At 38.8% G+C, this 16,748-nt stretch overlaps 1 protein-coding gene across 1 annotated transcript; it reads right to left on the bottom strand.

Annotated features, from left to right (window-relative positions):
* Window positions 1-12,389: 12,389 nt before the first annotated feature.
* LOC140137165 (cytochrome P450 2A10-like) lies at window positions 12,390-16,424 on the bottom strand. Its single transcript, XM_072158818.1, has 3 exons — window positions 16,052-16,424; window positions 14,673-15,614; window positions 12,390-12,574 (listed from the first exon to the last, which is right to left on the bottom strand). Exons 1-3 carry the CDS (start codon window positions 16,422-16,424, stop codon window positions 12,390-12,392), a joined length of 1,500 nt encoding a protein of 499 aa, XP_072014919.1.
* Between the last annotated feature and the right edge of the window lie 324 nt (window positions 16,425-16,748).

Raw genomic sequence — 16,748 nt, 5'->3', positions numbered from 1 at the left:
TATGGTGATGTCATCGTTAGACCAAATGGTATTTTTCAATCTACCAAATGCCCAGGCTGCCAACTTTGTGCGACGTTTAATATCCTCTTCTACTGAGGGCACACTACTACCCAGAAAGTTATTTACTTTGTCAATGGGCATTTGGTTCAGCATGATATCTCTTGGATCGTTAGACATGATCTTCTTTTTTGTTGGGTTAATTTTCATTCCCCAGCTGCTGCATGCTTTTTCCAATTCATTAGTGGAGATTTGCAGGTTCTCAAAGTCTATATTCATGAGTGTGGTGTCATCTGCATATCGGATGTTGTTAATGCACATGTCACCCATCTGCACACCTGATTTTGGATGTCCTTCATGACAAACTCCAGATATAGATTGAAGAGGCATGGTGAGAGAAGACATCCCTGTCCAACACCAACTAGGACTTCAAACCAATCGGTGATCTTTCCATTTACCACGACTGAACATTGGTTTGCTCATACATTTTTGTAATGAGGTTCACCAGTTTGTCGTCTACACCTACTGAACGCAGATATTTCCAAAGGGCCTCCCTTTATATGGTGTCAAATGCTACTTTGAAGTCTACAAAGTTCCAGTGTATTTGAATGCGTCTTTCTTTAGCCTTTTCAAAGATTTGGCGAACTGTAAATACGGCATCTGAGGTGCCTCTGGAACTCCTGAACCCACACTGTTCCTCTCTCAGATGGTTATCTACAGTCTGTTGAATTCGGTTAAGAACCATCCTACAGAATACTTTTCCCGGGATTGACAGGAGGGTAATAGCTCTGTAGTTGGCGGGGTCTAGTTTATCGCCCTTTTTGTACACAGGGGTTATTAGACCTTTATTCCAGTCTTCAGGGATTTTTCCTTCCGCCCAGGCAGTGTTGATGATCTTCAACAACATTTGTTTCAACATGGGTCCTCCTGCTTTCAACACTTCTGCTTAGATCTTATCCCAACCACACGCTTTGTTGTTTTTAAGCTTCTTGATGGCCTCTTCAACTTTATCTATTGAAAAGGGCAAACTTGCTGTAGCGGGGTTGACAGGCTCCGGGATGCGATTTTTTTTCCACGACAAGGATGCGTAATAGGACTCTCATACACAGTTATATATCATACGCTCTACATAGTTGAGTGGCCACCACTGTACGCATATTATTTGTACAAGAGACTCACCATGCTCGCAGCGATACCAGTGGTAATGGTAATGCAAGTGAATGGGAACCCACGCTGACCGCATGTGCAAGAATGTCTATTTATTTATATAAATAGTCACAACACTCTTATGCGATTTAGAATTTAACAAATTAATATTTAACATATTGAGAGCACGTTTGCATTGCTAGAGAGAGCTAACATTGATCCTATATAATGTGAAATCAAAAGGTAAACTAAAATCTGGAAGTATTTTTAATATTTTTGGGGAAAGTTGCAAGAAAAATCATCACAACTTCATCTATGCGTGCTGCAGTGCAGACTTGTGTATACCATGTATACTGCGATCAAAACAGCAACCTTGATAATGATACTGGAACCATAGAACTTTGTGACCATGGGTCTTTTTATCTTTTCAGTTTCCGTAAGTCTTTTGTTCAGATACGAAAACGCAAGGGATTCAGTAAGTTACTGTAATCTGATTTCATTGTTAACTCTGAAGTACCAATCAGCTTATTTCAATAGAGGTGATTGCTTATGTCAATAAAATCGGGAGAGAAAAAAATTATGTTAACACCAGTGTTTTAATGGCCTAGCGCCCTCTTGGTAAATTGATCTACATTGATTTGACAAAATACATGCCAATCCGAATGACAAAGTCCACTTTTTTCTGTAAAAACGTTGCAAATAAGCCCTAAAATCACAAAAGGCCCGCTTATGAGCATATCGCACCCCAATGCACTTGTGCAGGGCCACAGTGTCGCCCTTCCCTCGTATCAATGTCTATCTCCTATTTTGCTTCCTCCTGCCCCCCATGATCAGTCTCCCACTCCCTCCCGTCCCCGTCCCCGGTCCCTACTCTCTCTTCTCGAGTTCTTCTCTTTCTAGTATTTCCGTCTCTCCTCTCCTCTCTTTCTTCCTCACCCCTCCCACTCTCGCTTGTTCAGTCTCAACTTAAGTATCTCCCTCCCTCCCTCCCTCCCCCTCGCGAAATGTATCAGTATGAGCCATGACTGAAAATAAGCTCTGCAAAAATAAACATTTAAAATAAACCCGAGTCTTGCATATAGGCCCAACCAATTATCAGATTAGCTTGCCATGAATAGAATGCATTATCTTTGCTCCAATGCAAATTCTTTTGTATTGCATTTCAATATAAAACATGATTACCAAATCACCACTTGTACGCGCCTCATTGGGATATTTTAGACGCTCGTTTCATCACCAATATGAAAGACTTTTGCTTATAACTTGGCAACATGGTTAGTATATATTTCAATGCAAGACTTTTTTTACGAGGCACTTACGTCTAGACGTAAGTACATATACACCAAACACAAGTCAATTGAAGCCGTACAATTTACCGCGAATTTAGGACCGTAAAATTTAGACTCTTCTTTTGTCTAGATTGGCACCCAACCGCACATCTCAAGGTTTTATGTAAAAAATCAATATAACTTACCAAAACGAAAACTGAAATTCACGAGCTTCAAATTTTCAGTAACTAACAAAAGGCTAGAATAAAAGATTGGTCATACCTGGGAGACTACCACTTCAGAATAACAATGACTTACAAAAACTATTACGGATACGGAAACAGAAACTGAAAAGATAAAACGACGGTAAGTCTGCCGACATATTGACGCCCTCTAGCAAGATCACGGGTTCAATTTGATAACAATACGCTATTTTAATAACAATTGGGCATTTTTTGAAACAAAACATCGTGTACAACCCAATTTTAGGAGCTTTTAGGCTTAAACAGCTTAAATCGGTATCATGCTAATGTATACAGATGCTTTTGAGTCATTTTCAACTTCAATTTCCCCTTATTTACAACATTACTCACTTTCACGGCATTTTGAAAGCTTTTTCGGATATAAAATGTATATATTTATGACAAAATTGCTTTTATTTGTTGATGAAATATGTTTATAAAATTTCGTTGTTGCTTGTTTCACCTATTCCACCTGTTTTTATGGCAGTATTGATTATTTACCCTTGCAAATTAAGAAATATGATTTGTGATAAATAGCGGCACCTATAGTTTGCATTTACTTAATAATGAAGCCAATTCTATATACATCAAACACCCGTGATCTACGATTGTACACATACACACACATGACAGCTGATGAGTGAAGCCTATTTATAGTGCAAGGCAATACATTCCAAAATTGTTTTCACCTGTCGCTATTTTAGTTAATCTTGTTACATCACTACTTCTGCCGCGAATTGATCAATTCTGTATTGATTTGATAAATCTGGCTTCTGAGGTGCTAGTGTTTTTAACTCAAGAAATTAAAGTTTGGCATTACATTTTTTGAACTATTATATTTACATGTGTTGGTTGAAACCAGACCATTACCAGAAATAATGGGAGTGTTGTTCAGGACTGGCTCAATATTAGTTGGATTGAGGTCGAAACCTCAAACTAACTAACGTCTCACCAGTCCTCAACGCTCATTATTACTGATAATCGTCTTATAATTCCTTTATCTAATACAGAAAAGTGATCCTGAATGACAATGGCAGTGACCGTTACTCAAGATACTTAAAAATCGACATCGTCTATCTTTCAGAGAATTGATTTCCCGGATATGTACTACCAAAGTTAAATACCAAACAAGAGGATACCAGATTTAGTCGCGCTTAGTGACTCTCAGTTTGTACGGTTCTGGATGTAGGACAAGCCCGTCAATTGGTTTCAATTTAGGCATCGGTGCGTCCTCAGATGTCTTCTCAAATTTGAACTGATGTAGAAGATGGGTAAAGAAGATGAAGAGTTGTTGTCTTGCGAGAGCTTCACCAAGACAAACACGGTGCCCTACAACAGAAAGGATAAAAAAAGATCATGCCGCAATGAGCACGTTTCAAAGAAATCGAGAAAGCGCTTTGAAGGATCAAGTAACCTAATTTGTCACCTTCATTTTAAATTGAATAATTGAATATTATGACGAGGTATTTAAATGCACATGTTATAAGAGTTATAGAAGATTTCATTGAAACAAAACCAAAAATAAACTCACTGTTTGACGGTTTCGCCTATCATGGTCGATAGGCATCATCAGAATGATGGTTGCAGATCCATACTTCCGGTTGGACGTATCCCGACTGAAGAGGGTGTTTTATCAGCCAGGAGAGGATCATACACGTGACTAAGGAAGTGGGCCCCCTCGTCTCTGTTCATGACGTTCGGACCTCGTCTCCTGATCCAAATGGATTCTTTAATTCTTCTTGTATTGGCATCATCTTCCTTACAAAGACCCCACGGGAAATATAAAGTTTACATATGAGAAAGAACAAGAAGGTACCATCCCATTTTTGGACACTTTAATCGTACGGAAAGCTGATGGCTCAGTGAAGTTGTTGGTTTACAGGAAGGTCACCCACACTGACCAATACCTTAACTTCGAGTCTCACCACCCTATTCACCATAAACTTGGTGTAGTTCGTACTCTACTCGATAGAATGAATAGTATTGTTACTGAGGAGGAGGATAGGAAGCAGGAAGAAGAAAATATCAAACAAGCGCTCGGGCGCTGCGGTTACCGGGTTGGACTTTCAAACAAGTCAAAGAAAAAATGGTGAAAAAACAGAGCAAGGCTAACACCAAGAAAGACAGTAAAAATCAGACCAAGGGACTTGTTGTGATCCCGTACGTAGAGGGACTCGCAGAGAAAGCCAACAGAATCTTCCGGAAACACGGTATAGCTACGGCTATGAAACCAAACACCACCCTCCGCAAAATGCTTGTCCATCCTAAAGATAAAATCGATCCTCTCAGCACCACCGATTGTGTATACGAGATTCCATGCGCGAACTGTAAACATTCCTATGTCGGTGAAACGGGCCGCAAATTTGAAACACGACTTAATGAACACCAAAAGAAACTGCCAGGGTGTCCAAGACCAAAACAAACTACACTCGTCAAACCCGCAAGCAATCTGCGAGTGAACAGTCAAAGTCGGCAATTGCGGATCATGCGGTCCAGCAAAACCATGTTATCAATTGGGACAATGCCAAAATTCTTTGTAAGGAAGATGATGCCAATACAAGAAGAATTAAAGAATCCATTTGGATCAGGAGACGAGGTCCGAACGTCATGAACAGAGACGGGGGCCCACTTCCTTAGTCACGTGTATGATCCTCTCCTGGCTGATAAAACACCCTCTTCAGTCGGGATACGTCCAACCGGAAGTATGGATCTGCAACCATCATTCTGATGATGCCTATCGACCATGATAGGCGAAACCGTCAAACAGTGAGTTTATTTTTGGTTTTGTTTCAATGAAATCTTCTATAATGTTTATCAACAAACCTGATGAATTTATTTAGTGATGTTATAAGAGGCATATCCATGTGCGGTATATGAACACAGGGAAATAAAATGGCGACAATTCTTTTTAATCGGTCAAACTACAATGAACCAATTTCACAGAAGGCGAATAAGCGCATCTTACTCAAATCAAGTCGTATTTAATAATGATGAGACAATGGCTATACACTTTTTCATACGGGTAATTTTCTTGGATATCTTAATTTTAATTTCTTTGAGATATTGCCTCTTGGAGGTGTCGATTCACTTTTTTTCCACATTGTCATACCCGTTCCCCCACTCCGTGTATCCGCGGGTAATCTTGCTTGTCGGCAACGGTTTAAAACACCCCGTTTTGCATCTTAATTCGCAAACTTTTTAGAGAAAAACAACCCTTTTTTAGCGGCTGTGCAATAATTATGAGCCCTGGGGAGGGTAAAATTGGGGGGGCAGAAATATTTTGGCCAGCCGAAGGGGGGGGGGGGGGGCAATTTTTGGCAGGCCGTATCTCTCACTTACATACAAGATCTAAATACGTGACTTTCCTCGGCATTGATTTGATTAGTTTACCTACCTATTCCAAATGGAATCACTTCTTTCGGCTCATGAAAGTTACCGTCATCGTCCAAAAAGCGTTCCGGTCTAAACTCTTCTGGATCCCCCCACAACTCAGGGCTGTGCATCACTGCGTACAAGTTAGATATCACCACGCTATTCTTCGGAAATGTGTAGCCACGGAAAGATGTCTTGGCCGCTGCTACATGAAACACGGACAGCGGTACTAATGAAATTATTCGATGAAGTTCCGCAATAACGGCTTCTGTATAAGGGAGAATCGGTTTATCGGCCAACTTTGGTAACCGGTTACGACCGACTACAGTATCGATTTCGCGATGTATGCGATCCTGCACCTTGGGGTATCGGACAAGGTATTGACTGGCCCATTTAAGTGTATTTGAAGTTGTGTCTGTCCCCGCTAAGAAAAGAGCTAATATCTGTCCGACCATATTATCTGGATTTCGGAAAGAATTAGGATCATCGGATTTGTGAAGTTGTATCTCATTCAACCACAAATCGATTACGTCATTCAAGTTATTGGGGTCAAAGGTTTTACGATGACTGTCAATCATGCCGTTTATGAATTCATGCAGCTCATCAACATTTCTGTTAATTTCTTGCTTCGCTTTACTTGGGATGTTGATCGGGATAAACATTTCCAAGCCACCTGCCCCCGACAATTCATTTTGACGATTCAAAAGATTCGTCAGCCGATGAATGCGTTCGTCGGAAAGTTCAAATCGAGTTCCAAAAACGACTTTACAGATGATGTTTGATACTGCATTATTAAAATGCCAACTAAGATTGACAGCTTGACCTTTAAGGCTGGCTAATTCCTCGATCAGATATGTGCTTTCTTTACTGATATGCTCCTCAAAACGAGATGTACCGATTCCAAATTGACGGAAGCAGGCTAGGGCAAAAATGCGGTATGGTGCCATGTCATCCCATTTGTTATCTATTAGAAAATGATAAAACATAGAACGAATTAAATGAATTATTATGATTCATGTCTCTATATTTTCAGTTTGTGTGAATAATAAAACATTTTATTAGAGCCACTAAACCATGCCGAATAATAATGATGACGAAAATAAGGAGGATAACGATGTTGACGACGACATTACGTTGATGTTGAATACTGTTGAAGAGATGGTGAGGCAGATGTCCATGATACTGATAACGAAATAGGACGTGGTGGTTGTGGTGGTGATAGTGGTGGTGGTTGTAGTTGTGGTGGTGGTGGCGGTGATGCTGATGATGCAGGTTGTGGGGTGGTGTTAGTGATTGTTGGCCCCGTCGTTGAACTGCTGCAACTGCTACATTTGTTATATGTGATACAATGGGTAATAAATTTCACAATTTACATTAATCATGTTCACTACTTACATGATCTGCTGAATACCTTAGCTTGCATTTCATTTTCTCCTCTATCATTGAGTTTAGTATCTTGAAAAGCCTCGCGTATTGCTTTGTATTCATTAAGAACAACGATAGGCATCCCAAGTGCTGTGAACGAAAATACTTGTCCATATTTGTTACCAAGCTCCATAAGAAACTTGTAAAGTGGTTCGCCTTTGTACAGAGCGTAGGCGATGTTTGGAGCAAATCCAATGTAAGGAATTAGAGTCCATGGTCCTGGCGGTAAGTTGCTCTTTTTGGAAAGAAAGAAAACCACAGACACAAGGATGACGCCCAGAAGTAAAATGTTAGTAAAAGATGATCCTGAAATCATCGATAGAACAATTGAACTTTCTGCCATATTGGATTCGAGTGATCCGACGCTGTAAATATGAAACTAACAATTATGACCTACATGGCTATTTGAATAGTTAATTGATATGATGTTATTTGAATAGTTAATAGATATGATGAATGTAAATACTGAAATCACCCCACTATCATGACTATACAGGGTGTATCACACACCAAAAATGTTACGGTTTTAAATATTGTTTTTCTGAATTGGAAGAGAACTGATATCGACAATATTTTCTGTGTAGAAGTCCCTACCTGTAAAATGTCTGAAATGTGCTGTCGTCTTTTACAAATGTACATAATACAATGCAATTTTTGAAAGAAATGTAAACTTTTCTATATTGTATAAATGGTTGCTTGGGTATGTTCAGTACATTGATGTTTTAACAACCCAATCATTAAGTATAATTCACGTTCAACTCCCCCACTCTGGTCGCATTGTGGCCAATAGATGTTATGAGGCAGGGTATCTACTCTACTTATTATTTGTTGTGTATACATCCACCATTTATTTTGTAAATATCTACCAGATAAGAGTAGGGCAGTCGCTCTAGTATGACCAACAAAATGGCGAGTATTTGGCATGTGCGAAGGGTGAGAGAGCAATGTTTTTTGGCAGGCCGAAAAGGAAGAAGGGGCAAGCAATTTTTGGCAGGCCGCGAGTTTGTTGCTCGGAAGGGCAATTATTTTTTGGCAGGCTATTTTGAGATCTTCCTCCTCCCAGGGTCTAAAGGCTACTTTACAGCATTCTATGTCATGATATCAAAACTAACAGACTTGGCAGATTTTGGGATCAAAGGGTGTAACCATACAGGCCCTCGTCTGCACACAGATAATTGTCAATATTGTATACTCATTAATCAGTATCCGTAGCGTTGATTTCAAGTCTGTTAATTTTCGGTGACAGATAATCTGATAAGCTACATACATGTACGATGATGACATGATGATGCGGATATTTGGACATTGCATGCACATCCCTTTGCAATATTTTATACGACACAAGTTCCCATATCAATCTTTACGGAAAAGAATCAATATGATTGATGGCCGTATCATTCGATTTTTGCTGAACCATGAAATGGTATCAGCCTATATGAGTGTATGTTACTAGCTTACTAACTCACTAACCATTTGGTCTGAAATGGACATATCTCTAAATGCCACGAAGGTATGACCCATGAGTGGTGTCATATGAAAGAAGAAAACATAAAGAATATAATAAAAATATTTTCAAACGTCAGAGGTCATCCAGGGGTCACAGGGGTCAAAAAAGGTAATTTTAACCGAAAATGCTCCGATTGAGCTTGAATTTAAATGCAATGATCCTTATGACATTCTAAACATGTTTAAAACATTTTAAAATTTATTTAAGGTCATTAAAGAGTCATACAGGGGTCAAAGGTCAAGTTTTTTAAAATGCTCCAATTGAGCTGAAATTTAAATGCAATGATCCTTATGATATTCTAAACATTTAAAAAAAAAATCATTTAAGGTCATTAAGGGGTCATAAAAGGGTCAAAGGTCAAGTTTTTCAAAATGCTCCAATTGAGCTGAAATTTATATGCAATGATCCTTATGACTCATGGAATAGATGCATTTGTAGGATTGGAAATATAAATTAGGCTTCATTTTTGATTGCCAAATCCAATGATACTCACATATTTAGACTTTCGCCATCTTGGCTGATGGCTTCTTCAGAATGACCACTGGGGATCCACTTTTCCCGCGGGATTGACCGCTGCTTCCGGCGATTTTCGCATGATCCTTATGACATTTTTTTAAAAAACATTTTAAGATTCATTTAAGGTCATTAAGGGGTCATAAAGGGGTCAAAGGTCAAGTTTTCCAACATGCTCCGATTGAGCTGAAATTTAAACGCAATGATCCTTATGACATTCTAAACATGATGAAAATATTTTAAAATTCATTTAAGGTAATTATTTAACATTACAGACTCCGGTGACAGTGGTATAGGCCTACCACAATATACTGTCGAAGCCACATGGTTCAGCTATGGTGCGGTTATCGCTCTAGTTATGCATTGTGAAGCAACATCCAGGATAGCGACACACAAACCCAATCATATTGTCACTTTTATGAATAGCCTGGTGGTGGAAAACATAGTGCTATATGCTATAGTCGTGTTTACTGACGGGTTGAAAATTTAAGGTGTCGGAGGGCCAACGCCTTAATGCGAAACTCCATGTGCGTCGACATGACGGTTTCGGTCAAGACTTGGGAGTGTACGTCGGATACGCGTATACGTGTCCCAATAAAAATATCCATCCGGGAGGGAAGTTGTTCCACAATATTCAAAACCAAAATAAATGCATAAGTTGCTAACAAAATATGATGAGCCCGTTTATCTTTCAACAATGAGTGAATTTTGTATTGGTTTTGGTTTCAATGCTTTTGGAAACAATTCCAAGTTTGACATTTAATACTTGTTGAAGATATGTGCACACTGGAATTATGTACATTTATGTACAGGCACTCTATAAATGAGCTGCCCTGTTCATTCGATAATTATTTTACCAAACGTTCTGACATGTATCTACAAGACACGATATGTAAATGACCTAAATCTAACCAAAAATAAGAAAGTCTTTTCTAATCATGCCATACGTACAAGAGGTCCCATTCTTTGGAATTCTTTAGATGAAAATCTGAAAGCTTCAAAATCTGTTAAACAATTCCGCAATCAATTAAAAACAAAACTCTAAGGATAATTAAAATTTTCAGTGAGCACCGGCCCCCTCCCCTTCCCTTGTCTTTTGGTTATGCTATGTGATGTTGGTTTATCTTGTTAATTTCATTTGAGTTAAAGGAAAGGCTAACTGTCAGACCTTTTTCGTCTTCCAGCCTTTTCCTCCATATCTACCATGTTTATACAGGGTGTCCCAGAATGATCTATACCGTGTTTGAAAAAAATCTTTAAAATATATAGTCAACAGTGTATCTAATTTTGATGAGTGCAATACAATGACACACATGTCGCCTACTTATTCTGTGATTTTCATGGAAATAGCTGTCCCATATTACCCCAGGTTCTTTACAGCAACCATTTCGCATGGGGTAAAATGGGACGCTTTTTTTAAATAATAAAATAATGAAGCCGGAGGCCGACGTGCATCATTTTTTGTGAAATGTTAGTCTACTAGACACTTGGTGATATACATTTTGGGGTATTAGTATTATAGCCGAGTAAATTCTGGTGTCCCATTTTGCCCCTTAGGTGGACCAATTTCCCCCACTTTCCCCTACCGTGAATAGACACAGGACAGTGCTTTAACAATACCTAAAGGAAGCGGCATAATTCAGGCTTCTAAAAGACTACTAAGAAACTACCTCAGTGATACCTTATGCCAAAGATTTGAAACTAGATCTAGACTGAAGAACATGTTCCAGAAAAAGCTATCAGAACCATAAAAAAGTGATATAATAGTCCATAAATTGACCAGGACCCCATTCTTGAAATGAAAACAGTTTTAGTATACTTATAAACTCTTATATATACATGTAGTCCCTTAATACACTACAACATGTGAAATTGTCATTTTATACACTAAAAGGTCTAGTTCATCACTAAAAGGTCTAGTTCATCACTAGTTGTAAGTTACATCAGTATTAATAAAGAATAACTCTGTGTTAAACATAGTGCATGTCTGCCGAATCCGGCAACCTTAACAAAAAGGGTATGTACAGGGGGTTAGAATATTTTGTTTCAACACAAACCTGTTTTTTCATTTTCATATAACATGTATAAGTAGTTCACGTATTTTGAGGGGAACTCAGACATTTTGGGTTAATACACCCCCTACAGTTGTATATAAAGATTACATGCATTAAATTGAACAATTACATTTATTTTGTAACGAAATTGTATACCACATGGGAAGGCGATAATTAACAGTTATTAAACTGCGCATTTAACCCAGCATAGAATAGTTTTTGAAGACACGAGATGTCATCATCACTGATCTTACTTTCGAGTGAGCTCTGTCTGCCGACATATTGACGCTCTCCAGCAAGATCACGGGATTAAATTAATAACAACGCGTTATTTAAGACGCATGCTAATTTCTCAGTGCCTCGCCCCAGCTTATCATCCTTGCTTCAAACATTGGTAACTCGTTGCAATTTGCATTATTCGTAACAATAGTCATTTTAATAACAATAGTCACGTGTAAAAACACCACTCCAGCGGGATTAACTACGCAAGTAAATTAACTATATACCAAACCACTTCAAATACAGATTTTAATTGATCAATTCTGTATTGATTTGATAATGCTGGCTTCTGAGGAGCTAGTATTTTTAATTCAAACGTTTGGCATTAAATTTCTTTTTGAACTATTAAATTTACATGTTTTGGTGCAAAAAATGTAATTCTAATCCTGTCGGGGTCTCAACCTCAAACCAACTAACAATGAGCCAGTTCTGAACAACACGCCCATTATATATTTCTGGTATATTCTGTTTTGAACCCTTCATCTGATACAGAAAATTAACCATTAACATGGTTATGCAAGAAACTTCAGAGAATCCGATTTCATGGCTACGTACTACCGATGTTAAACACACTAGGACACTAGATTTACTCGCGCTTAGTGACTCTCAGTTTGTACGGTTCTGGATGTAGGACCATCCCGTCGATTGGTTTCAAGGTAGGCATCGGTGCGTTCTCAGATGTCTTCTCAAATTTGAACTGATGTAGAAGATGGGTAAAGAAGATGAAGAGTTGTTGTCTCGCGAGTGCTTCACCAAGACAAACACGGTGCCCTACAGCAGAAAGGATAAAAAGATGATGCCGCAATGAGCACGTTTCAAAGAAATCGAGAAAGTGTTTTCAAGGATCAAATAACCTAATTTGAAACATTTATTTTGAATTGAATAATGGAATATTATGACGAGGTATTTAAAGGAACATGTCATAATAGACATATCCATGTGCGGTCGAACTACAATGAACCAATTTTACAGAGGGTGGAAAAGCGCATATTCCTCAAAACAAGTCGTATTTAATTACGATGAGACAATGCGCATACGATTTTCCATACGTGTCATTTTCTTTGGTATCTTAATTTCTTTGCGATATTGCCTCTTAGAGGTATCGTTTCACATATTTTTTTCCAGATTGTCATACCAGACTCCTGACAACAGTGAGAAAACACAAGCTACAGTACTTTGGTCACGTAGCAAGAGACAGTGCAGGAAACCTTGCTAGAACCCTGTTGCAAGGAAAAACACAAGGTAACCGAGGCAGAGGACGTCCACGTACATCATGGGAATCAAACATCAATTCCTGGACGGGATTGACCACATACACTGCGACCCAAGCCACACAAGACAGATGCAAATGGAGGCTCATCACAAGACTGGCTGCAACCCACCCCCATGATGAGGATGGTACCTGAGGTGAGGTGGGTGTCATACCAGCCCCCCCCGATTTCCGACGAGCACGGTTACCCCGTGGATACATGAAGTTCGGGGACCGGGTGGTCACACTCATCTAGTTCTTCGTCTAGTCCCAAGGAATAAAAAAGTAAATGTTTAGAATATTCTATCTCTAGAATTCTTAATTAACATGATTAATGAGGTATTGTGTCAAACTAGGTCAAAGGGTAACAACAAAATTGCACAGGGGCAAAAAAAATGTTCAAAGCATCCATAAGCGGTCTTAACCCTTATACTGAGTTTTCAATGGTATGTACTCTCCCGACGAAATGTCTTTCTGCAGTAACACTTGTTGAATTTTTAGTAAATAATACTAACTTGAAATCTACTTATTTACTTTAATATCATCTATAATACCTTTAATCGGTCTTAATCATCTTTTCAACTTCAAAGCATTGCTGGAAAATAACAAACCAAACTCCCCATAGGAAAAGTGGCCGCGCTGTACTTAATTAGCTAATTATGACGTCAGTCCTTGACGACCACCATAACAACAGATGACGCCAGGGGTATTTGATCTCTTTTTTCAAACATGTGATGCATAACAAATGATCAAGGTTATGAATTGTGATACTAGAGGAATAAAGGTATCCCCCGATCACAATGGATTAGTAATTGTTATGCGATTATGTTATTTGCCATGATCCAAAAGAGATAACTTCCATTCAGTTAATATCATGCAGCCTCATTACAGGGATTTTCTATCTAACAGCGCATTCTAGTTTAATTTCGACTTCCAAAATTGTTAAGTTTTAACATCAGATCAGGCTCAAAATGCCAAAAATTACCGATCACCAGAAGGAAATGATAGAAGCATATCATAGTGAAGGAAAATCAAATTACAAGATTATTGAATATTGACGAGGGATCTGTTCGATATAATTTGAGAAAAAAGGACATTCATGGCTTAATGGACAATCGCCCGAAATCTGGACGGCCAAAAAACACAACACCAAGATGATAATAACAACCGAACCCAAATAGCTTTTGTATCAAACATTATTGATGATGACCAGCAGTGCAGTCGGGATAACTGCAAGTCGATCATGATAATTTTTTGATTGAAGAGGGTATTGGCGTCATAATGAGCCTCATTAAACAGCGCCGCCACTTTTTTCAATGGAATTTTACTGTGTAATTTATCGCAAAATAAGGATATTTTTACCTTTCTTTATTTTTGTAATAAATGAGGGTTCCAGGTTCCTGCAATTATGACTATTATTGATTAAAGGGGTTTATATTTTAGTGACAGTTAGGTTTGATATGTTTTCCATTTGTAGTATCATTACAATTTAACATTTTCTGCGGTTATAGGGGGGCGGAAAGACATTTCGTCGGGAGAGTATCTCTCACTTTTTAAGTGTATTACGTACAAGATCTAAATGCATGGCTGTTCTTGGCATTGATCTGGTTAGTTACCTACCTATTCCAAATGGAATCACTTCGTTCGGCTCATGAAAGTTACCGTCATCGTCCAAAAAGCGCTCCGGTCTAAACTCTTCTGGATCTCCCCACACCTCAGGGCTGTGCATCACTGCGTACAAGTTGGAAATCACCACGCTATTCTTCGGGATGGTGTAGGAACGGAAAGTTGTCGTGTCCGCTGCTACATGAAATACAGACAGCGGTCCCAGTGAAACGATTCGATGAAGCTCCGTGATAAAGGCTTGTGTATAAGGGAGATTCGGTTTATCGTCCAACTTTGGTAACCGGTTACGACCGACTACCGTATCGATTTCGTGATGTATGCGATCCTGCACCTCCGGATATCGGACAAGGTATTGACTGCCCCATCGAAGTGTATTTGAAGTCGTGTCTGTCCCCGCTTGGAAAATAACTAATATTTGTCCGGTCATATTATCTGGATTTCGGAAAGAATTAGGATCATCGGATTTGTGAAGTCGTATCTCATTCAGCCACAAATCGATCACGTCATTCAAGTTATTGGGGTCAAAGTTTTTACGATGACGTTCAATCATGCCGTTTATGAATTCATGCAGCTCATTACCATTTTTGTTAATTTCGTGCTTCGCCTTACTTGGGATGTTGATCGGGATAAACATTTCCAGGCCACCTGCCCCCGACAATTCATTTTGACGATTTAAAAGACTCGTAAGCCGATGAATGCGCTCGTCGGAAAGTTCAAATCGGGTTCCAAAAACGACTTTACAGATGATGTTTGATACTGCATGATTGAAATGCCAACTAAGATTGACAGATTGGCCTTGAAGGTTAGACAACTCCTCGATCAGATATGTGCTTTCTTTACTGATGGGCTCCTCAAAACGAGATGTACCGATTCCAAATTGACGGAAGCAGGCTAGGGCAAAAATGCGGTATGGTCCCATGTCATCCCATTTGTTATCTATAAGAAAATTATAAAACATAGAACGAATTAAATGAATTATTATGATTCACGTCTCTATTTTTCCAGTTTGTGTGAATAATAAAACATTAATTAGAGCCACTAAACCATGGCGAATAATGACGAAAATAAGGAGGATAACATTACGTTGATGTTGAACAATGTTGAAGAGATGGTGAGGTAGATGTTCATGATGATGATGACGATATTGATAACAACAATAATCACAATGTCCATTGATAACAAAATAGGATGTGGTGATTGTGGTGGTGGTAGTGACGGTGGTTGTAGTTGTGGTGGTGCTGAAGATGCAGATGGTGGGGTGGTGTTAGTGATTGTTGGCGCCGTCGTTGTACTGCTGCAACTGCTATATTTGCTATTTGTGATACAATGGGTAATAAATTTCACAATTTACATTAATCATGTTCACTACTTACAAGATCTGCTGAATACCTTGGCTTGCATTTCATTTTCTCCTCTATCATTGAGTTTAGTGTCTTGAAAAGCATCGCGTATTGCTTTGAATTCATTAAGAACAACGATAGGTATCCCAAGTGCTGTGAATGAAAATACCTGTCCATATTTGTTACTAAGCCCCATAAGAAACTTGTAAAGTGGTTCGCCTTTGTAGAGAGCGTAGGCGATGTTGGGAGCAAATCCAATGTAAGGAATTAGAGTCCATGGTCCTGGCGGTAAGTTGCTCTTTTTAGAAAGAAAGAAAAACACAGTCACAAGGATGACGACCATTAGTAAAATGTTGGCAAAAGATGATCCTGAAATCATCGATAGAACAATTGAACTTTCTGCCATATTGGATTCGAGAGATCTGACGCTGTATGAAACTAATAATTATGACCTGCATGGCTAATGTGTTATTTGAATAGTTAATAGATATGACGATTGTAAATGCTGAAATCACCCCACTATATCATGACTATACAGGGTGTATCACACACCAAAAATGTTACGGTTTTAAATATTGTTTTTTCTGAATTGGAAAAGAACTGATACCGACAATTATTTTCTGTGTACAAGTCCCTACCTGTAAAATGTCTAAAATGTGCTGTGGTTTGTGTGCCTGTACGTAGCCCACTATGATTCACTGCGTTTGTTTTTTACATTACTGTTTAGTTT

The sequence above is a fragment of the Amphiura filiformis genome, chromosome 17 (genome assembly GCF_039555335.1).
Source record: "Amphiura filiformis chromosome 17, Afil_fr2py, whole genome shotgun sequence".
Lineage (NCBI taxonomy): Eukaryota > Metazoa > Echinodermata > Ophiuroidea > Amphilepidida > Amphiuridae > Amphiura > Amphiura filiformis.
The sequence above is the reverse complement of the archived record's forward strand: the minus strand, read 5'-3'. Positions and strand labels throughout refer to the sequence as shown.

Bases quoted from the DNA above. Each gene is read 5' to 3' on its own strand.
- LOC140137165 (XM_072158818.1), bottom strand. From the start codon at position 16,424: ATGGCAGAAAGTTCAATTGTTCTATCGATGATTTCAGGATCATCTTTT. The intron at 15,615-16,051 runs GTAAGTAGTGAA...ATTTTCTTATAG, and splicing joins CAAGGTATTCAGCAGATCTT to ATAACAAATGGGATGACATG. The intron at 12,575-14,672 runs GTAGGTAACTAA...TTTCTGCTGTAG, and splicing joins AGTGATTCCATTTGGAATAG to GGCACCGTGTTTGTCTTGGT.